This window comes from Haliotis rufescens, unplaced genomic scaffold, assembly GCF_023055435.1.
Source record: "Haliotis rufescens isolate VD_foot unplaced genomic scaffold, xgHalRufe1.0.p SCAF_3, whole genome shotgun sequence".
Taxonomy (NCBI): Eukaryota; Metazoa; Mollusca; class Gastropoda; order Lepetellida; family Haliotidae; genus Haliotis; species Haliotis rufescens.
Window position 1 is genome coordinate 27,692,011 of NW_025964001.1, and position 24,804 is coordinate 27,716,814.

Below are 24,804 nucleotides of genomic sequence, written 5' to 3' on the forward strand. Positions count from 1 at the left end.
AGGTCTCAGACGTTTAACACTTCGGTGAAACCAACGAGCACGGGTATGGTGCTGACAAACCTAGAAACATAATCGGAGCGAACCGGGATTGGAACCCACAACCATAAGTTTCTGGCGTGCCCAAGGGACGCAACTCTACACAGCGAATCGCGGCGCCTTAGACGAGACTGGGCCACCCGTGCCCCCGTGCCCCCCCCCCCCCCCGAGTCCATGAAAAAGACTCCTCTTCCTCTTCTGCTGTTTGTGGAATCAAGGAAACTAGACTTGGGTTAGTTTGATCTTGTTTGTTTGTTTGTTATTTAACTCCAACTATATGACGGCGGTCAGTAAATAATCGAGTCTGGACCAGGCAATCCAGTGATTGACATCATGAGCATCGATCCACGCAATTGGGACCGATGACATGCATCAACCAAGTCAGCGAGCCTGACCACCCGATCCCGTTTGTCGCCGATTACGACAAGCATAGTCGCCTGTTACGGCAAGCATGGGTTGCTGAAAACCTATTCTAACCCGGATCTTCACGGGTCAGTTTGATCTTGACTTGTCTACTTTACAGATTGTCTGTCGGTACAGGGAATATTTTAAGGTCTCTTCATTTAATTAATATGTGATCACGATTCGACCAGAATGATATTCTAGGTCTTTAAATCACCATGCCCGGTTTTGTTGGTTTTCAACAGAGTGTTAAACGTCTTCGACATGTTACGCTACTGAAAATAGAAGTTGGTGGATACGCACTATGACACTTTCCACCAATCTCAAAAAATCAAATCAGATCTGATCTTAGATCTGAGATCTCATTTTAATGGGATTGGCCTTGCACCTTTAGGTTGTGACTATGCCTCAGACCAGGACGAATTGTTTGCCTATCGTTGGCCGGAGTACATGCTGTAAAGCTCCACTGCTGACGTCCCAGCTCAACCATTTATCCGGTGAAATAAATATCCTAAGTCGTGACTGAAAGTTAAAAACGCCGACCATCATGATTAACTATATTTTATGGCCGCTTCGAAAGTATGCCCCAAGGGAAGTAACTCTGATATCCGTCGCATAATCACGTGACGTACCATATGACCACCATCATACATCAACAAGATGGCAACCAAAGACAGATTGAACGTTTTCCCGTCTCGGATGTAAGTATTTGAAACAATATCAGAAAAGTTTTTGATAAAGTATAGACAATAAGGTGCCATATATTCCCAAATGTTGACCGAATCGCTAAAATATAACGTGTTTGGTCGCCCAATCGCCGGTAAAATTGTCACACTAAGATGCCCTTGCAAAACAAATGACACAGTGACTCGTCCTCTAGGGCATATTTATAAATTGTGAAATTTAAACTTTCATATGTGCTGATACGCAGGGAATAAGGGGTTCAAATTCATATATTTGATTTGAAAAATAAGATCAGATATTTTTATGATTTCTGGTCAATTGATAACCAATGTTAGTCATGTTAGTTAGGCCTTGTGTTTATTATGGCACTCATGGACATCTTAGAGAGATCAGCATGTCGACAGGGGGAAGAGTGGAGAGTCACTAGGTGTGGCTCAAGCCTTGGGCAGTCAATTCTGTCATTACCTAGGTCATCTTTAGTCTGCGGCCGGTTGCGATTTGGTAGCCTAGTGGTTAAAGCGTTCGATCGTCACGCCGAAGACCTGGGTTCAATTCCCGACATGGGTACAATGTGTGAAGCCCATTTCTGGTGTCCCCCGCCGTGATATTGCTGGAATATTGCTAAAAAGGTGTAAAACCATACTCACTCACTAGTCTGCAGCAGTACATGGCTGTAATTATGTCAAACTCGGGTGCACGGGCCTAGTCGTTGCAAGTTTTGCTAACAGAAATGAGTATAATGTTTGAAGCTTATTCTGGTGTGATATTGCTGGAATATTACTAAATTCTTTGTTATCTTGATTATTCTCTCATTCACTCATCAAGTGATATTATCAGCATGATCTGTTGACAAGCAATTGATCAAACTCAGGCTCTTGTTATTGGTGCCCTTCTATCAGCAGGTGCTTTCTACCTGTAATCATGGTAATTTATGTACTTATAGGTTATTGTGTGACCTGGGAGGGGGCATAGGTGGTGCTGCAGTTCACTGTGCAGACTTGCACTGGTACACACACGAACACACACACGCACATACACATGTTACACTATGTGTACACTGAGTACAGCCTATGCCAAAATCTAGCAGCATGAATAAATTCTCTGCACATCATTTTCTTTAGCTTTTAGTGTAAATATATACATGAGCTGAGCTTACTGGACCAAATGTGCTTTTTGGGGCTTTGTACTACATGTACTGGTGGCTGAAGTTGCAGACAGCATGGTGGATATATACTTTTCACTGCCCTACTCTGTGAGATGTAACGTGTAACAATTAGTTGTTGATTCTACCACTACCTTGTGCAGGGCTCTGACCAACATGAAGGCTCGTCTGAAGGGGGCACAGAAGGGGCACAGCCTGCTGAAGAAGAAAGCTGATGCCCTCACGCTCAGGTTCAGAGCCATTCTCAAGAAGATTATCGAGGTGTGCTACTAACCATGGGATATTAATAATGTATCATAATGATAATGGTGTACTATATATAATATTCAAGAACAACCCTGTGGGGAATCTGTGTTTCAATGGGCCCTGCAACCTGTGCTGGTTGTAAAAGATCACCAAATATACTGAGTGGTCAGACTCAGTGACTTGGTTCATAGCGTGTGAACGTACCCCGACAGCATTGATTGTTGCTCATAATATTGATCACTGGATTGTCTGGTCCACATTCCAGTATTTACAGCTCACCTTCATAAAGCTTGAACATTGCTAAGTGTGGCTTTAAAAACAAATAAAAAAATCAATGTTACTAACTGAATTTTAACTTGACCCCCAATAATTAATTTTAAGAGTCTTTGCAGGCAATTTGATGGTTCTGTAAAGTAATGAAATGGTGTAGTTTACTGGATGTTTACATAATTACTTTAGAGCCTGAAATGAATCGCTGATCATGTTGACAGTGGTAATGATTGATGGATGAAATGAAAGACAACCCTAACAGCTCTGACCCGTGAAGATCCGGGGTAGAATAGGTCTTCAGCAACCCATGCTTGCCGTAAAAGGCGAATAACAAGATCGGGTGGTCAGGCTCGCTGACTTGGTTGATGCACTTTCATCGATCCCAATTGCGTGGATCGATGCTCATGATATCAATCACTGGATTTTCTGGTCTCGATTATTTACAGACCGCCGTCATATAGCTGGAATATTGCTGAGTGCGGCGTTAACAAACAAACCAACCAACCAACCTAACGGCTATTGATGTGCTGTAGGTACAAAAATTTATATTATTGACGAAATATTCTTTTTCTGCGTCCAATTTCAATATTCGTCCATACTGGACTCACATTTGTGCATCTCAACAAAACCCTGTACTAACCGTGCTAACATGATCACTAATTGCTATAATGATGACAAAATCCCAAACTTGTAGACCAAGATGTTGATGGGAGATGTGATGAAAGAGGCAGCCTTCTCTCTGGCTGAGGCCAAGTTCACCACGGGAGACTTCAACCATATTGTCCTGCAGAACGTCAACAAAGCTCAAATCAAAGTGAAGAACAAGAGGGAGAATGTAGCCGGTGAGTGATTCTGTACCGGCTGAGATAGGGGCTGGTTCAGAATATAGGGCTTGGTGTACACTTAAGCCCTGTGAAGATTCCGGGGTAGAATTGGTCTTCAGCAAGCCATGCTTGTCGTAAAAGGTGACTATGCTTGTTGTAAAAGGTGAATAACGGGATCGGGTGGTCAGGCTCGCTGACTTGGTTTGATACATGTCATCGATCCCAATTGCGTGGATTGATGCTCATGATATCAATCACTGGATTGTCTGGTCCAGACTTAATTATTTATAGATCACTGTCATATAGCTGGAATATTGCTGAGTGCGGCGTTAAACAACCAACCAACCAACCAACCTTAAGCTGCAGCCTGTAATATTAGTGTAGTTTAGGTGTGTTTGATGAGAAAATCAATAACATTGTTACCCTAGAATGTTGAAAATGATGCGGGTTAAAACAGTTACGGTAGGGGTAGCCATGAAGTTCCATGTTGGTGCCATTTAGTGGGTTGTGGTTGTGTTCAGATGATTATTCCTTAGTACTGCTCCTTCAGCAATGATTAGTATAAAGGTGATGCGGTAGTGTGGTGGTTATACTATTAAAGTTGTCCAAATGGGAGCAGTGAGTAAGGCACATTCCTCATGATCCCTGCTGTCATATGGTTGCACATTTACTTGCTAATTAGTATAGGGAAGACGGTGGGGTAGCCTAGTGGTTAAAGTGGCCGCTCATCAGCGAAGGTCTCTGTTTGCTGCCTGTCATGGATACAGTGTGTGAAGCCCATTGTTGGTGTCCCTCTGCCATGATATGGCTGACATATTGGTGGTCTGCTGCAGTGATATGACTGAAATTTTGTTAAACATGCGTAAAATCATACTCACTCAAAAATACTATTATCAGGTGTCTCTGCTATACACATCATGACCACCGTCACATGACAACTAATTGTGGATATTGTTTTCACTGTTTTTGTTCCCTTCCAGGTGTGAGTTTACCCAGCTTCGAGCACTACCAGGACGGGGCTGACTGTAAGTACTGACAGCATCACCTGCCTCTGCACCACATCTCAGATCTCTCTGTTATACTGTTAAATTTTTGTCAGCCAAACCATAACTAAAAGAACATCCGTCATATGTAGAAGTCCATACAGTGCTGGACCCGTGAAGATTCCGGGGTAGAATAGGTCTTCAGCAACCCATGCTTGCAGTAAAAGGTGACTATGCTTGTTGTAAAAGGCGACTAACAGGATTGGGTGGTCAGGCTCGCTGACTTGGTTGATGCATGTCATTGATCCCAATTGCGTAGATCGAAGCTCATGATGTCAATCACTGGATTGTCTGGTCCAGACTCGATTATTTACAGACCGCCGTCATATAGCTGGAATATTGCTAGGTGCGGCATTGAACAACAAACCAACCAACCAACCAACCATACAGTGCTGTTATATCTCTCCAATAAATGTTACTAGATTTTTTTTTTATTTTTACAATTTTGAATCCAAACTTTTACAAATTTTTTTTGATTTTTTTTGTACAGTTCCACTAAGGTTTTCTTGTAATTAGAAAAAGTAAAGAATATTCATTGACATTCAAGTTAAGAGCTCGCATTTAAACATTTTATTTTAAATCAAATAGGTAAAGATATTCATCATCTAGTCTTTGAAAGGCATTTAGAAGTGATGCATGTAAGGAAGAAAATTTATTTATGTCACCTCTTTATTATGTTTTCCTCATAATAAAGAAGTTGACATCCATAAATTTTCTTCCTGATATTCATCATGCCGAAAAATTCAATCAAAAGTTTGTCATGTGCATACCAGTCTTACAGGAAATGAAATTGGAAAGGTTCTTAAAGCGTACATTTTTCTTTAACATGTTCCAGACAGGGAATGATGTCATGTTGTGTTTGACTTGCAGCGTATGAGTTGACTGGTCTGTCTCGAGGTGGCCAGCAGATAGACAAGTTAAAGAAGAACTACGCTCGCGCTATTCAGCTGTTGGTGGAGCTGGCCTCGCTGCAGACATGTTTTGTCACCCTAGATGAAGTCATCAAAATTACCAATAGAAGAGTCAATGCTATTGAACATGGTGGGTTGTTAGAAGAAAACCCACATAGGGATTCCTGGTTAGAACAGGTCCTCAGCAAACTGTTCTTGTCATAAGTGAGTGAGTGAATGAGTTAGGTTTAACGCCGCTTTTAACAGTATTTCAGTTTTATCGCGGCGTGTCAGCTAAATGTGAGAGGAAAGCTCGAAGTGATGCAGGTCTCAGAAGCTTACCACTTCGGTGAAACCCAAGAGCACAGGTATGGTGCTGACAAACCTAGGAACGTAATCGGGGCGAATGAGGATTTGAACGGAACCCACAATCATAGGTTTCTGGCGTGCCCAAGGGACGCAACTCTGCACAGCAAATTGTGGCGCCTTAGACAACTGGTCCACCTGTGCCCCCTCTTGTCATAAGAGGCTTTGTGGATCGAGTGATCAGGATGTGTGACTTGGTTGAGTCCGTGTCATCATAACCATATAGCGGGGTTCTTTCTCCCTAATATCAATCACTGTATAATCACTGTATGCTGAATGCGACATTAAACAACAAGCAAAGTATATTTGGAGCGAGATCCAATGGAATTATCTCCCTTTGTATTATTGATGTGCAAAACGTGTTTAGTGTGAATATCTTGAACAAACCCAGTGATCTTGATACGATATTTCTTGAGCCTTGACTAATGGTATTTTATGTACGTTTTTCTTTACAAATATGAAACCAATGGGGCTGTGGGATAGGTCAGTGGTTAAATTGTTAGCTTGTCACACCAAAGCACCAGGTTCGATTCCCGAATTGGGTACAATATGTGAAGCATATTTCCGATGTTTCCTGCTGGGATATTTCTGGAATATTGATGGGGCTTAAAACCATACTCACAATGAAAGTATTGTTTGTATTGAGACTGAGAGTATTGTTTGTATTGAGACTGAGAGTATTGTTTGTATTGAGGCTGAGAGTATTGTTTGTATTGAGACTGAGAGTATTGTTTGTATTGAGACTGAGAGTATTGTTTGTATTGAGGCTGAGAGTATTGTTTGTATTGAGGCTGAGAGTATTGTTTGTATTGAGACTGAGAGTATTGTTTGTATTGAGACTGAGAGTATTGTTTGTATTGAGGCTGAGAGTATTGTTTGTATTGAGGCTGAGAGTATTGTTTGTATTGAGACTGAGAGTATTGTTTGTATGAGACTGAGAGTATTGTTTGTATTGAGGCTGAGAGTATTGTTTGTATTGAGACTGAGAGTATTGTTTGTATTGAGACTGAGAGTATTGTTTGTATTGAGGCTGAGAGTATTGTTTGTATTGAGAATGAGAGTATTGTTTGTATTGAGACTGAGAGTATTGTTGGTATTGAGACTGAGAGTATTGTTTGTATTGAGACTGAGAGTATTGTTGGTATTGAGACTGAGAGTATTGTTTGTATTGAGACTGAGAGTATTGTTTGTATGAGACTGAGAGTATTGTTTGTATGAGACTGAGAGTATTGTTTACATTGAGACTGAGAGTATTGTTTACATTGAGACTGAGAGTATTGTTTGTATGAGACTGAGAGTATTGTTTGTATTGAGACTGAGAGTATTGTTTGTATTGAGACTGAGAGTATTGTTTGTATGAGACTGAGAGTATTGTTTGTATTGAGGCTGAGAGTATTGTTTGTATTGAGACTGAGAGTATTGTTTACATTGAGACTGAGAGTATTGTTTGTATTGAGGCTGAGAGTATTGTTTGTATTGAGACTGAGAGTATTGTTTGTATGAGACTGAGAGTATTGTTTGTATTGAGACTGAGAGTATTGTTTGTATTGAGACTGAGAGTATTGTTTGTATTGAGGCTGAGAGTATTGTTTGTATGAGACTGAGAGTATTGTTTATATTGAGACTGAGAGTATTGTTTGTATTGAGGCTGAGAGTATTGTTTGTATTGAGAATGAGAGTATTGTTTGTATTGAGGCTGAGAGTATTGTTTGTATTGAGACTGAGAGTATTGTTTGTATTGAGACTGAGAGTATTGTTTGTATTGAGACTGAGAGTATTGTTTGTATTGAGACTGAGAGTATTGTTTGTATTGAGACTGAGAGTATTGTTTGTATTGAGACTGAGAGTATTGTGATAAGTTGATGCCCACCTTGTAACCACCTTACATATTGGCATATTACATAGCCTTGTTTAGTCTGTGACATTAATATAGAAAATGATGACTTTAATTTTCAGTTATCATTCCACGAATCGAGAAGACTATAGCATACATCACAACTGAATTAGATGAACGTGAGAGAGAAGAGTTCTACAGGTATGTTTGTATTAAGATGAAGGCAGTATATAGATCATGTAAGGCTAAATAAAAAATAGTCTTGGTTCTCAGACACTGCCTGCATCATCATAAAGTTCACCGCCTGTTTTGTTTCTTTTTCCATTTTAAAAAAAACCCAACAAAAATCCTCCAATATTCCAACTCCAACGGTAGTCAAATTATTTATACTATATTCCAGCAATTTACCCATGAAGGAATACTTTTACGTAGGGAGCCCTTTCCCAGGTTGACTGTATTTGGCTACAAAACTGTTTATTTGGTTACATACTAGTTTGAACAACTAAGTAGAAAAACACACCGCCTGACCGCACTATATTTTCAAAAGCCATTGCCTGAGAACCATTTGTTTTCTTTTTTTAAGCCTAAAACATCTACCTTGTATTTTCACTGTTTCTGCCTTGCAAGTAACAGTACACAGGGTATTGCTTCACTGCTACTGTTGCCAGGGCTCCAGATAATTAGCTGACCCATTGAGTATATACTCAAATGTTACCATTCACCAATAAAATGATCCGTTTAATATGCAGTTGAGGTTATCTAGCAGGAACCTCTTTTGTAATCTCAAAATACTGATTTGATAGTTACTTGCAAAAAGAATATTGCATAATGTTCTCCCTTTCCCGATGTGTAAGGGTGTAAGTAGACAAACAAGGCTGCAGATCAGTTGGCACTGTATCATAAACTGGGCGGTTCACTCAGGCTTTGAATTGCCATATATTTTCTAAAATTACTGTTGTGAATAGTAATATGACCTTTTCTTGGATTATTTAAATTTTTAAACTTTTCCTACCTCACACTGTGGATTTCTCATTTGTCTTTGATCCTAAGTGGGAACGTGCCTAAACAAAGGTTTCCGGCTTCTACAAAACAATTCACCCGAACACACCTTGCATCACCATGGTCAGTCACCTCCCAACAATCTGGGTCATGCACGCTTTTCATGCCGGTTGACCTACACACGCTGAACACATGATTTCCCAAACCAACTCAATCTCTTTCTTATCGCCATGTTGTGGTGACATGTTTTAAACACCAAGGGAATCTTCGTCTTATTCTTTGTCATTGTTTTCATCATAGATGTACAGCCCATGCATTGTCTCGCGTCTTTCTTGCATGATGATTGTTCTGTTGTGGACGCTGTAGCACATTTACGCGCAGTGCTCAGTGTGTTGATTTGCCGATGAATCCTCCAGTATTTACCTTCCTAAATGTCAGCGTCGAGAGCAGAACAGGCTCTCATAAACTACTGACAGATCTACAAAAACTAAGAAAACTATTGAGGATTCGCACCCATGCACGCAGGCACCCAACCACACACGCACCCACCCACCCAATCTACTGTTCCTGGGATGATCATTTTATGAATCGTCTTTGTCAACTGCTGTGCTCAACTCTTTCCCTTTTGGGTGGGTACATCCAGGCCATCTTGCATGAAGCTCGGTGTGACATGTCTCTCCTAGTGACAGTGGATTTGAAGATCAAAGGAAGGATCATACATGACCGGTTTTCACACCTACTCAGTCAGACCTCCACTAGGTTCTGAGTAACAGCTCCAGACCTCCAAATGACTTTTTCAGAATGACTGGACTCTTCCGCCTCACGCCGTTCCGGTCGTTACATCACCCGTTCATGGCAGATTGAGTCTGGGCGCAAAGAATCGGGCCATCCTGGACGATTTGTTTGTTCTATGCTGCCTACAAACCAGATATGATCTGCCCTTCATAGCAACACTTCCTACAACAAACTAGCCTCTGCAATGCCTATATCAAGACAGACAGCTTCCGATTCTCACAGATGCTATAGATACATTACTGGCAGAGAACCCCATAGAGTGTCTGGGCACAGTTCTGATGACACTGGGTTTCTAGTCTCCAATCTTCCTGGTCCGAAAGAAAGACAGCCTTCAAGCTCATTTTCAACAAGTTACACCTACAGACACCTCCATACTTCCGGATCAAACCAATTGCATTACTACGTACGATTCTTCATCCCTGCAACTTCATGATCAGTCCAAATCTCCACAATACTCCACAAATTAATTGTACTTTAGCTGCACTTATGGACGGATGTTTCTGGAAATCCAATATGGTTTACGCATACCACTACCTCCGAGACATCTCTGTGACTGATGCGTCAATTTGGTCTGTGTCAATTTGGGCCATTGGTTCTCGCAGAAAGTCTCCACTACACATCTGCACATTTAGGGGTGACGTGTACCCGATCCAGTTCTCTTGTATTACATCTCTCTCCAGATACCATACATCTTGGTATTATGATTTTTGGGGGCTCTCTCAGACTGAGTATCCGATGGGAGGATGTATTCACTCGTCTGTAGAGACTTTGGTCTTTATCTGGAAGTCGTCAGGCGCGGCCAGATCCTTGTGCCCCGATCCTCTATTCCACTCACCTCTGCTTTTGGCATATGTTGTTGGGTAGTGAATCGACGATCCTTTTGTGGATGTTGTCGACGTTCCTTTTCTCTTCTTGACCTATCGATTCAATCCCCAACATGCTATTGAGATGATGATTAAAAGCTGGTAGGTCCTATTGTCCATGGGAGATAGTGATACCCCTTGTCTTGTAGAGTCGATTGGCCGGATACATTTCCGAAACCATTAAAAGTCATACATTGTATTGTCTGGCTTTACAGTTACGCTCACTTACGTATGAACATGCGACACATATGGTACCCGACTTCATGTGTTCACGTATCAGGATCACAACACTCTTTGGGAGTGTTTAATTGCTATCCACGAGCTTTGACTCATGACACTAGGCAGTGTTACTTATCATGACCCGTGAAGATTCCGGGGTAGAATAGGTCTTCAGCAACCCATGCTTGCCGTAATAGGCGACTAATGGGATTGGGTGGTCAGGCTCGCTGACTTGGTTGATGCATGTCATCGTATCCCAATTACGTGGATTGATGCTCAAGATATTAATCACTAGATTGTCTGGTCCAGACTCGATTATTTACAGACCGCCGTCATATAGCTGGAATATTGCTGAGTGCGGCTTAAAACAACAAACCAACCAACTTATTATGGTTTTGTATCACTGCTAGCTACAGCTTCATCGTGTATACCCTACGGTTGTTGCCTTTTATAGACTAGGGAGCTGCTCCCCACCTTCCAACCGTGGGATAAATGCATAGTGTGCGATAGGATAAGTTTACAAATTTGTCAATTTTACAATAAATTGTATGTTTATAATACCTATCCTATCTCACACGCTATATGCCAAACCGCCCATCCCCGCATCATGATTCCTCTAGGCTATTAAGTTGTAGAAAGAGAATGAGTTGGCTGGGGAAATCACGTGTTCAGTGCGTGTAGGTCGACTGGCATGAAAAGCGTGCATGACCCAGATTGTTGGAAGGTGACCATGGTGATACTTGGTGTGTTTGAGTGAATATGTTTTAGAAGCTGGAAACTTGTTTTTGGCATGTTTCCACTTAGGATCAAAAGAAGATTGAGAAATGCATAGTGTGAGATAGGATAAGTATTATAAATATACAATTTATTGTCATATTTTCAATATTGACTTGCAGCAAATAACTGTAATATTGCTGATGCGAAAATATTTATTCATTCATTCAATATTGACAAAATGCGATTATCCTTGTGTGTTTGTGTGATAAAATGTGTTACAGTATTATTGAGGCAGTATGCATTGTGTTATTAACCAGTTTCTTGCCCGACTAAGTTACTCACTGGGCTCCATGATAGAGATGAATATATGTATGTGAAGCTGTTACACACATGTCGCGTGCCATATCTTCATGTTTAATTGTGGGGTACGGACAGATGGGTAGCCTTGTTATTCAGGCACTCATTCGACAAGAACTTGTGTGCCATGTGTAAAGATGATCCTTGGCGTCAAGATTTGATTGGAGCACTGGTTACCCTAGTCCTCTAAGGTACCACAACTTTCTGGGCAGATTTGTGTCCCTTGAACATGGTGGAAACATTTGATTGTTTGTTTGAATTCTGGTTTGCCTCGTAATGTTTCTAGGTTTGTCAGCACAATCCAACTGCTTGTGGGTTTCACCAAAGTGGTAAACGACTGAGACCTGCATCCTGTGCATTGCTTCGGGAGAGCTACCTCCAACATTAAGCTGACACGCCATGATATAACAGGAATATTACTCAAAGCAGTGTTAAACCCAACTCTCCCACACATATCACGCATATCAAGCATTCATTCGACAAGAATCTATGCTCGTTTCCCCACATGGGTGCAGTGTGTAAAGCTGCTTCTTGGCGCCAAGATTTGATTCGGATATTGCGAAAAGCATTATAAAACTGTCACTCTGACTCACTCACCCACTTAACATCATGGTGTACTTGCTTAATTCTCACATCATTTTTCCTTTTCTTAGACTGAAGAAGATCCAGGAGAAGAAGAAGAAGTTGAAGATAGCTGCAGCTGAGCTTCAGGCACGGAGAAAGAAGGAGATCGGGCTGGAGAACCAGCGGGCTGCCGACCTGCTGGCCGATGACCATGATGAAGATCTGCTGTTCACCAACTAGCTGTCGGTGTAGTCACTGTGTTAATGTGAGACATGGCCGGGTAGTGATGAGTGCTACAAGTTTTAAGGAAATGGAATGGAAGATCAATGATTTAAGAATGTTATTGCAACCTTTTGTTACTAGTTTGTTTTGGTCTTTTACTGTATGTCATTTTAGTTTTATACAATTGGCGCAAATTGGAAATTCTAAATTGCTGCCAGTTCTAAAGCTAAATGTATTATGAAGTTAAAGGGCATTTTATGCTGCATTTAAATGTTCCATTTGACCGAAGTGTTGCTGGACAGTTTGAAATTTTAATTCAATACAAAATATATTTGGATAACATTCAAACCAGAGAAAATGAGTGAAAATTAAACTGCTACATATTTCTGAAATTATGACTTTTTCTGACGAAGGGAAAAAAAAATCAGGAAAATGATTGGAATTGGGATGAAACAGTGCTTAAGAGATGCAGGAATGCAAGAACTTGGAACTGTGACATATTTCATATTTCCCATTGCCTGGCGACGATATATTCCATCAGTTACAGAAACTGTGATAAAATGAACACATTATCTTTTTTTCTGACTAAAACATTGTTGAATAATATTCAAGTTAACTTGTCAAGAGTAACTTAGGGTTTACTTGTTTGTTTGTCTTTATTATCATGATTATGTTTCCAAAGTAAACAACGTAAACATATCCAAACTGCTCTAGTCATCAGACAACAGTAATTTGTGGCAACACCATCCCAGCTACAGCAGCTTGTCCTGTACTAAATAAACCCATTTTGCTGTAAGTTCATGGATAATCTCTTCAATGGTCTTAAAACAATCTCTGAATTGAAACTGTTTCTTGTCCTACCTACATGAAGGAGTGAATGAATGCTTGTTACATGTCCATGATGGCAGTATGAGGTTAATGTTAGCATTGTAGCCAAAGTGTGAAAGACGGCACACGATGATATTTATGTAACCATGGTAACTGTTAATTTGTCTGTATGTATATACCAGAGTGGAATGATTCATGTCAACATGGCTGTGATGGTGTACATTTTGTTGATGTTGTACTCTGAATATAATTTGCATCATGTATTTGTAAGGCGTACAGTACAACCTTGTTATCTTGGAGCTCCATCTCTATATTTGAAGACTATCAGCCCTCTAATTGGCAACGGGGCGGTAGAGTAGCCTTGTGGTTAAAGCGTCATGCCAAAGACCTGGGTTCTATTTCCGACATGGGTATAATGTGTGAAGCCTATTACTGGTGTCCCCCCTCCCCCCATGATATTGCTGGAATATTGCTAAAAGCGGTGTAAAACCATACTCACCCGCTACTATTTGGCAACCAAATTCTACGTTTGGTGACCATGAATTATCCTTAATCGCCACTGTGTCTACCACATGTCAGAACAAATTGATGACTACCAGGTTTTCTTGGGTGTACTATGCACCTTCCATTATTCAACAGAAACTAATTCCTGTTACACACTCGTTCATACACAGAGAAAACAACAAAAGTAGTCTACCAGTGAATCAATCAAAACATACCCTGTAAAATAACTGAGAAGAACTTTAATGGAAAAAAGGTAATGCAAATTTGTGTTGAGGCAGAATGATTATTGACACTGTGGTCTAATATCTCCAATCCGCTTACCTTTAACTATAGATAGCTCTGGATGTATGTGATGGTCCACAGGACTCCAAGATAACAAGGCTTCACTGTCGACAGCTTTCAGATTGAATGACATGCAGGTTCACACCATTAGGTATTGAACATTATGGGTTCAATGTTATGTATAACCAGGGGTAGGTAGTAAGTTTTGGTTGAAGGTGTGTAGGTAAATATGGTGATAAAATGTCCTCAGTGATTCTTAATGGGATGGCCAGAGTATTTGCCAATACTTGAAGCCTGCTCGCCAAATCAGATGAACCACTGACTAATTATCATGTCACTCCTGTTTTTCTGTGGGTATATTTTGAGAGGGAAATGTAAATGAGGAATTGGAAAGTGAACACATGAACATCTCTGTGTTACATATTTGCACCGCCAAAATGTGTCATATGTGTGTGTGTGTTGGTAAAACAGATATTATAAATATAATGAAAGAGAAAGGCAGTCAATTGTCCATAGTATATGTATATGGTTCTCAAGATATCTTCATTATGAAATCTCTTCATTTGTCAGTCTCAGTGACATGGTGTAAAGTATAATGTAACTATCATTTGCTCAGTTAGCAATCTATTGGTATGGTATCGAATGACTGAATTGTCAATGGTGTAGTTGTACATTAAGAGATCTGTTAAGTATTTGTTATTCAACAATATTGTTTCATCCTGTGAATGTGATGTGCTTCTCTGTGTCCTGGCAACAGGCCATCTCAGGAGCTAGTGATGCTAGTTATAAAGGCATGGACTTCATAGGGTACGTTGTCAGCATGATTCAAGCCCGATGATCAACCATTAATAAATCAACTATGGTACAAAAAGGTTTTGTTGTCTTTTAAGGATTTAATGCTGTTTATTTAATTATATTGTTTGTTTGTTGTTTAACGCCACACTCAGCAATAATTCAGCTATATGACAGTAGTCTGTAAATAATGGAATCTGGATCAGACAATCCAGTGATTGATGCCTTGAGCATCGATCTTCTCAATTAGGATACAATGACATGCATGGGAAAAGCCAACATAGGTTGCTTGGGACCTATATTCCTACCCGCAATCCCCATGGCAAAAGCCAACATAGGTTGCTGGTGACCTATATTCCTACCCAGAACCCCCATGGCAAAAGCCAACATAGGTTGCTGGTGACCTATATTCCTACCCAGAACCCCCATGGCAAAAGCCAACATAGGTTGCTGGTGACCTATATTCCTACCCGGAATCCCCATGGCAAAAGCCAACATAGGTTGCTTGGGACCTATATTCCTACCCAGAATCCCCATGGCAAAAGCACCGCCTCCGTTGTTTCTAGGGGTAGAGCGTCCGCCCGGAGAGAGGAAGGTCCGGGGTTCGATCCCCGGCCGCGTCATACCGAAAGACGTTTAAATGATGGTACTTGTTACCCTGTCTGGCGCTCGACATTAAGGGGCTAAAACAAGCACTGGTCGGCTCGGAGTCAGTATACTGTGTCTGAGTGGGATATTCATGTTAAAACTGCGGCATGGTATCTCAGTGAGCTAGCACTATAGATCGGCATCAGTCCGGACTAGTACAAGCAGCCACACAAACACACACACGTACATGCACGTCGCTATATAAGTGCAATAATCTTGGACGCGACGTTAAACCCCATTTCACCTCACCTTACCATGGCAAAAGCCAACATGGGTTGCTGGGGAGCTATATTCCTACCCAGAATCCCCATGGCAAAAGCCAACATAGGTTGCAGGGGACCTATATTCTTACTCAAAATACCCATGGGGAGATAACATAGGTTGCTTGGGACCTACAGTCCTACCCGGGATCCTCATAGGTCCCTGCTTGTAAGCGCCGACCGGCCAGGAGTAGATGGTTACAAGAAGAAAAAAGAAATGTTGTTTTCATTTTTTACACTTTAGACTACCTAATTCAAGATAAATAGTCTTTTATGCTCAAGTCATTTACTTTACAGGTTTAGTTTTGAGTAAATGCATTCCTAAACGTTCATTTTTCATTAGATCTCTAGGTTTAGGATCATGTTATATACATGAAATATACTGGAATTTCATTCCTCCATGACGGCCATATTGGATTTGGCGGCCATATTGGATTGTTTCGAGTGACCCCATATCTGAAAATATTTGGAATGTCATTATCTACAACTGTGCCAAGTTTCATGCTTTTATTATGAAGTGCATAATTGACCCTATATCTGTCTTGAAACGGCGGAACTACAAGGGGTAGCTGACTGCTTGAACTGCTCACAAATGCCATCTGAAGTTTACTGAGAAGGCATTTAGGCAAGAAGTACGCACCCCTATGGGCACCGATTGTGCTCCCCTTCTTGCGGATCTGTTTTTTTATGCATATCGGAATCGCTTTTCGGATTGGCAAAGTCAAAACAAGGTAATTTGGCCAAGAAGTTTAACTTAAGCTTCAGGTATATCGATGATCTGATATCGTTCAATAACAATCAAATAGCCAATTCCCTTCCACTGATTTACCCACCTGAACTAGAAATAAAGGAGGTCAGCGAGACCGCCCCATCTGTTTCATATTTAGATTCAGAGTGACTAAAGACTCTCCATAAGACTGTTTGACAAGAGGGATCATGACTTCAACTTTCTGATAGTCAACTTTTCCTTCATGTCGAGCAGTATTCCAGCAGCTCCAGCCTTGGTGCGTACATTTCACAACTTTTGAGATACAATCGATAATGCTCTTTCTACAAAGATTTCAAAAAGCGTCATACGACTCTTGCTCAGAAGTTGTTTGATCAAGGTTACAACATTCAAGGTCTCAGTAAAGCTTTGAAAAAGTTTAATGGAAGACATGTTTTTTCAGGCGAACAATTGCCTTGCCTTTGCATGTGTTTGTGCTGGGTGCCACTCTGATCTCATTACTATTTGACAGTGATTCATAAACACATGCTCATAATATAGTCGGAATTGTACAATCCACTCTGCTTTATGCAGTGATTTGTATTGGATATGGAAAGGGTTTTATAGCTTTATTCTATGCTGTTTTCTCCTATATTTGGGGTGGGGCCTAAGATATGAGTTTCAGATCTTGTACCTAATATGGAAGGTATTGCCCATGGCAGGTCGAATGATGGCCCAATTTCATAATATGGCCAAAGAAACCTGTATGTTAGCCCCTACTCCAAACTACAGATGTGACAAACGCCAATATGTGTTTGGAAAAGATACCCAAGCAATGGCAATTCATGTTTTGTATAATATGGTTGCCATGACATTTGAATTCTGTGAGGAGTTTGTTTTAGAAACACCATATAGATAAAATCATTTCCCTTTCACAAGCCTGATGAACACCTCCGTGTTCTAGTGGTAGGTCGTCCGCCAGAAGAGCGGGAAGTCGGGGGTTCGATCCCTGTCATACCAAAAGACGTTAAATGGTATTTGTTGTTACCCTGCCTGGCGCTCGGTATTAAATGGACAACAATGGCATTCACAAAACGGCTGGTGAGCTAAAATGGAAGTTTAGGTTAATAATGGTTGGTGATATTGATTTGGAGCACGTGTTATATTATTAAGCCAGAGATTAAGAACTAGGCATATGTAATTATTAAACACAATATTGATATAAAAATATCAATAGTAATGATGACATCAGAGAAGATCATTTTATTTATGTGATGATAATTGACCAGATTTCAAAACATTTTATACTTATGAAGCCTCGAAGGTTAAACTTTTACCCCACTGTGTTGATATATGTGATCAAAAGACACCGGGGGAAAATTGTCATCGTCCAAAGATTGTACTAACAACAAACATCAGCTGGGTTCAGCGTTCCGTGTAAACGAATACTTTGCTTTGTCTGGTACACGTTCAATTATCAACTAACAGTTATGTCAGCTAATTGTCCTGCAGTGACCATACTTATTAATTAACAATCTTTCTATATGGTTATGTGTGACTTGAGAAGATCATACACACGTTTTCGTCGCAATTCTTTCGCTATGTCGGCCGCTGTCTTCCCTTCCCTGTTTCTGGCGTTGATATCCACCTTGCCTTGTGAGAGCACAAACTTGACGATCTTCTTGCCTTTTCCTTCACAGGCCAGATGAAGGATGGTGTTACCGTTATCATCAACGAGTGACATATCAGCTCCTTTGCTCACAAGATATTCCACCATATCTATATTATCTCTTCGCAGTACTGCGAACATCAATGGTGTTCTCCCGTGCTTTCCTCTGCTGTTGACGTCCACATCGTATTCAGTAAAGATTTGTTTCACCCGAGCCACAGTTTTCTTACTACATGCGCTAAGGAAGATATAGGCTACTCCTCTGTGATTACCTCGAGAGGGTGTCTGTGTCGCTGCAACAAAACGTATATATACACACATATGCACACATGTTGCACTGACCCCCCCCCCCCCCCCCCCCCCACACACACACCCAAAAAAACAACAACAAAAAAACAACTGCTCGGTACTCGTTCTTTTCCATTTCTGTGGACCCCCACCACGTTCAACTGGCTGTCACTCACACAAACGGACTCAACAGACCAAATCCAATCGCAATGAACTACACAAACAATGTACTACATTGACTAGTTTCCTTTCCCTAGTTGAAGTTAGTCAGACTGAAAACCTTTTCACCAGCCCTCGTATGTAAAATAAACATTTTCATTGTTTGTTTGTTTAACGCTGCACACAGCAATTATCCAGCTATATGACGACGGTCTGTAAATAATCGAGTCTGGACAAGACAATCCAGTGATTGATATCATGAGCATTGATCCACGCAACTGGGATAAGATGACATAGATCAACTAAGTCAGCGAGCCTGACCATCCGATCCTTTTAGCCACCTCTAGAAGGATCCATACAAAAACACCGCTGTTACATGTCGGTAGGCTATTGCCATCCGATGACGAGAACCTTGTCTACAGATTTCAGACTTCTCAGGAACACATCCTATTGACACACAGATACCAGCACCAGGTACGATACTTAGTAAGAACACTTATTGTGATTGACTGATCCTAGCGCCAGGTACGATACTTAATAAGAACACTTAATAGTGACTGACTGATCACAGCACCAGATAAAATACTTAATCAGAACACTGTATAGTGACTGATTGATCACAGCACCAGGTAAAATACTTAATAAGAACACTTTATAGTGACTGACTGATCACATACCAGGTACGATACCTAATAAGAACACTGTATTGTGACTGACTAATCACAGCACCAGGTAAAATACTTAATAAAAACACTGTATAGTGACTGACTAATCACAGCACCAGGTAAAATACTTAATAAAAACACTTCATAGTGACTGACTGATCACAGCACCAGGTAAAATCCTTAATTAAAACACTTAATAGTGACTGACTGTCACAGCACCAGGCAAAATCCTTAATAAAAACACTTCATAGTGACTGACGGATCACATACCAGGCAAAATCCTTAATAAAAACACTTCATAGTGACTGACTGATCACAGCACCAGGTAAAATACTTAATTAAAACACTTAATAGTAACTGACTGTCACAGTACCAGGTACGATACTTAATAAAAACATTTAATAGTGACTGACTGATCACATCACCAGGTAAAATACTTAATAAAAACACTTCATAGTGACTGACTGATCACATACCAGGCAAAATACTTAATAAAAACACTTCATAGTGACTGACGGATCACATACCAGGTAAAATACTTAATAAAAACACTTAATAGTGACTGACGGATCACATACCAGGTAAAATACTTAATAAAAACACTTAATAGTGACTGACTGATCACATACCAGGTAAAATACTTAATAAAAACACTTAATAGTGACTGACTGATCACATACCAGGTAAAATACTTAATAAAAACACTTAATAGTGACTGACGGATCACAGCACCAGGTACAATGCCTAATTAGTACCCTTAATAGTGACTGATTGATCACAGCACCAGGTAAATACTTAATAAGAACACTTGATAGTGACTGTCTGATCACAGCGCCAGGTACAACATTTTGTAAGAAAACCTAATAGTGGATTGACTTATCACAACGTCATGTAAAAAATATATATTAAAATATAGAAAGGACGCCTAGAGTCACACTGAAATGTACTATATCCTAACTGGGACATCTTAAAGAAATGTGCCAGGAGGGGATGTAGGGTTGATCTACCGAGGCTTAACTCTTGGGCGGTGGGTAGCCAAGTAGTTGAAGCGTTTGGTCGTCACGCCGAAGGCCCGAGTAATTAGAACACTGTGTGAAGCCCATTTCTGGTGTGCTCCGCCGTGATATTGCTGTAATATTGCCAAAAGCGGCGTTAAACCCCACTCTCTCACTCACTCACTCTTGATATGATCAAGTTTCCAGATACATTTAAGAGTTTGAACATTTATACTTTCCAAAATAGGGGATATTCGAAAATATGATTACAGAAATACAAAGAGGTATCTAGTGATGATATTAGATGGGTAAGAAAAAGGGAGGACTATGTGTAATATTACAGTCAACAGAATATGTTGGCGGTGCATTGTAAGGTACATTGTGCAAGCTACCAAGACATACGACAGGGGTGCGTTGTCAAAACATGAACGTTTGAATAGCGTTTTATTTTGTGTTTTGTAGGTCATCGACCCATGTACAAATCCACACAAATATACATGATACATGACGCAGACAATTGTATAATATGAACAATGCCGACTATTGTTTATGGTAAGTTACATATTTCTACAATTAAGAGTGTCTGCGTGCACGTCTCCCGATGGGAAAAGGTCATGACATTCTCATGGGGTAGTCAGATACAATACATGCACGAGCTTTATCGTCTTGATTACAAAATGAAAACGTGAATTATTATACTTGTATCCCCACCAATGAGTGGCATAACATCTTTAAAATACATAAATTAGAGAATAATTTTATTTTCATTTGGCTTTTGCTATTTTGTAGGAAAACACTGTGTTCAGAAGTGGCCAAGATAACTATTTAACAGAAAAATTGCTCTGTTATTAAACACGGCACCATCTCACGAAAGTTATGATATGATAGACAATCAAATGATACATTTGGGAGGGATATCATGGTTAGGACATGGCAACGGGCAGTAATTACAGATAATAAGCAACACGACAATGTTTATAGGAATTGCATTTTTTTCATTAGCGATCTGTATAAAAAGAAGTAATGGTATTCTGCTTTAGTTCCGCATTACCACTTTTATACGCTGCTATATTTAGCTACAAATGGCGGATATCGAGTCAGTAGCATTGCCATTGGCGCAGTTTGCAAAACGAAGTAAAAATACAAAACACAAAAAGTGCAGATGATTTTGCTCTTATTAAATGTTTGTCAATTAAACACATAGTTGCATGCGACAGATTTAATTCTCTATGGTGTTTATCCCGGTTCTGGTCGCTACAAACGCGGACCACCATGGCGTGCAATCTATTGGTACCAGAATGTTGTCTCGGAAATACTGTCCAGTGACCTTTCCATGGACAATATTCAGTGGCGTTCTGGCAGTCATAGTGATCCCGCCCCATATCATTAAAGACTCACCCCTAATTTGATCTCCGGTGGCCCGGCACAACTGAACGTGGAATTTGGATGGCTCGATTTCTCAAAGTCTGGTTTCTGATTAATCGATCTGGACTGTGCGAGGCCGATCATTGACATTTTGTCTCCGCAGAAACATGTTCCTGTTGAGACAAAGTGAGATCATTGAACAATTTTAACAGTATTTAAAGTCCAAGGAGTGTGTAACCCTTTGTAGTGACTTTCTGGCGGCTGAATGTCATCACAATTGTGACTTCGGATGAGTTCACGTACTAATATCCCAGGGATTTGTCCGAGCTAGGGCTTCATCTCGGGTGTTTTTGTCTTGCCATATCTTTTTAACCAAAGGGTTTGATGTTCGTCACTAGAACGACATTATTGCCTGCTCTCTCCTTAGTTTCAATGGGAGTTCTCCTGTTTCTACTTGTAGTGCTTCTAGTGAGATGCCTGTTGCTGCGCCTGTGGCTTTGTATTGTATTCTGTCGAGGCGGCCCAAGACAGTATTGTCCCTCGCTCAGCTGAGTGTCCCTCGAGGTGCCCAAGATGTTCGGGAAATTTCCCTAATGCGTTCAGGTCTTTTTGACATCTGTGTTACACTTGTTCTATATGTTTGCTCCTAGTGAGGTGTTGATCTAGCATCACCCCAAGAAATATAGTAGATTTGTCGAATTCGATTGGTTTGCCTTTTATGGAGAGACTGGGTATCATAGCATCTTTCGCCATGCGCTTCAAATAGAACTCCCACAGTTTTTTATCACTTGAAAGGGTGAACCCCCATTTATTGCACCATTGATCTACTCCGTCCAGGGCTGACTGGAGTTGTTTTCGGAATTGTGAGATATCTCTGTGCTTTATCCATACTGCTCCGTCGTCAGCGAATATAGATGTTCGGGTAGGAGAGTTGACATGATCAAACTAATATTTGATCATGATGTTAAATAGGGCTGGGCTTAAAAGGCTGCCTTGTGTCGTGCCATTCTCCAGTAACATAGGATCAGATTCTAACTTATACCGACCTGTCTTGCAGGAAGCTGTCTATGAAGTTTGGCATGTTCCCTGCGACTCCATTTTGTGCTAGTTTTGTTAGGAATTCATTATGCCATACCATGTCGAAAGGCTTTGCTGAATTCCAGAAATACTGCGGCTATGTTGTCTGTTTAATTGAGCTCTTTTTGTTTCATTTTCCACTCGTAGATCTAGACATAAGTCTCCTTTCCTGAAGCCGCTTTGATCAGGTTTGATGTTCTTGCCAGTTTCAAGGTGAGGCATGAACCTTTTTGTAACCATGCTTTCCATAACTTTGCCCTGTTGTGTCCATGCAATAGTTATACCACGCCACGTGACCGATTATCAAGTGATATAACGGACTTGTACCACACCCAATCACAGCTCATAACTACAATCATGTGCCATGAAACCCCGCCCATTTATTGACTTGATGTGATTGTGAAAGATTATCCGCGAAAAGGTATAGCCTGTTTATGACGTCATTTTACCGAATACTTCAGAGATGTTTAAACTTTGAATTGGCATTGGCAGAACCCCACGACGCCGCTGTTATCAACTACTAGTCCTATTTGAGTTTATCTTGCAAACGTTTTGTAGTGAAGTTCTATTTCTGAACTTTGAAACTACTGTGTTACTTCTAAAACAGTGGAGTGTACACAGAAAAACAACGTAACATACTCGCGTTCATTGACATGTGTCGCTCACAGCCAATTAGTGGTGAGTTTGTTTTCTCTCTACAAGCCTTATCACTAAGCTCCATCCACTTTCATCGACCACTGACAGCGACGTTTACAGCATTATAATCACAAGAAATAAAGCATTCCCACTGGCTGAAAGATTTCTGGTGTGGTTATTGTCAGAAATTGTTTAAATCGTGCAAATAAACAATCATGATCCTCTATTTCATTGTCACGTTTCGTACAGTTGACCATTTGTAAGTGTACAGTAAACCTACGCACAGTTTCTTTTCGTGGGTAGTATATAAGAAGTTCCAAACACCCATTTGTCATTCCACAAAGTAGTTGAAGGATAATCAAACTACAACGACTGGCCAGCAGGTCGTATCCAAATGGCGTCATGGATTGTACCTTCACTTCAGCCCTGAGGTAATGAAGCACTTCTATGAGGCACAGAAGCACCATGCTTAAAACTTGTACACTGATCAGAGTAAGACACTTACCTTTAATGAAGACAGCTTTTCCAGATTCAGTGTCCAATTTCTGTAAAGATATTTGGCACTTGGGTAGAACTACACCTAATATAGTAGCTGGAGGTTACTTGGGTCGTTATGTCCATTCTGGTTAATAAGTATATCAGAATAGTAAAGTACTGGGTAAGAATTATGTATCAGCAGGATAATGATATTTTAAAAAGAGCTTATGAATACCAGTATAATATGGCTGAAAGTGGACGTAATTGTTGGGCACTCCAGGTTAAGAAGCTATTATAAAGTTATGGCTTTTGTTATATATGGATGAACCAAGAAGTGGGCTGTATCAGTATGTTCTTGTGTAGCTCTAAAGACAGGCGTATCGCTGTAGATAATCAAGTTTTGTTTGAAAATATTACTAGTTTCGTAAAACTGTAAGGTATAATGTTCGAAAATAAAGTTGAGAATTATTTGATGATGGTTACAGTGCCAGCCTATCGTATTGTATTGTGTAAATTCCGTTGTTCCAATCTTAAACTATTAATTGAAAAAGGGAGAACGATGGGTTTATTCAGGGGGTAAATTGTGATAATCTCTACTTGCGGTAAAATGTAATAACTTTTTTACGTAAATTGTAATAACCTTATAAGTTTAGTGTCCAAGGCGTTAAATGACTAGAACTTATTCTTGTCAGGGTTAGTACAGGGTTTATCGTACAATCGTCATTAAAGTATGGGTGTGGGGGAAGGATTGAGGTCGTTATCGTACATTGTTGTATAATTATATGTATATATAAACGCATTGGAATTTCATTTCTATGGTTGTCAAGAAGAGGATTAATTACTAGAATGAACTTAGTTTTCTTATTTATTTGAGAAAATCCGTGTTTTTTGTACTTAATTGTAACATATCCTATTGACGATTTTCATCATAATTGTTCATATTTAACCTAATGGAATCAT

At 40.3% G+C, this 24,804-nt stretch overlaps 1 protein-coding gene across 1 annotated transcript; it reads left to right on the forward strand.

The window, feature by feature from the left end:
- The first annotated feature begins 1,034 nt into the window (after positions 1-1,034).
- Positions 1,035-14,972, forward strand: LOC124145207 (V-type proton ATPase subunit D-like). Its single transcript, XM_046514902.2, has 7 exons — positions 1,035-1,139; positions 2,428-2,545; positions 3,495-3,642; positions 4,605-4,649; positions 5,538-5,708; positions 7,880-7,958; positions 12,361-14,972. Exons 1-7 carry the CDS (start codon positions 1,099-1,101, stop codon positions 12,509-12,511), a joined length of 753 nt encoding a protein of 250 aa, XP_046370858.1. The 5' UTR covers positions 1,035-1,098; the 3' UTR covers positions 12,512-14,972.
- Positions 14,973-24,804: the final 9,832 nt, after the last annotated feature.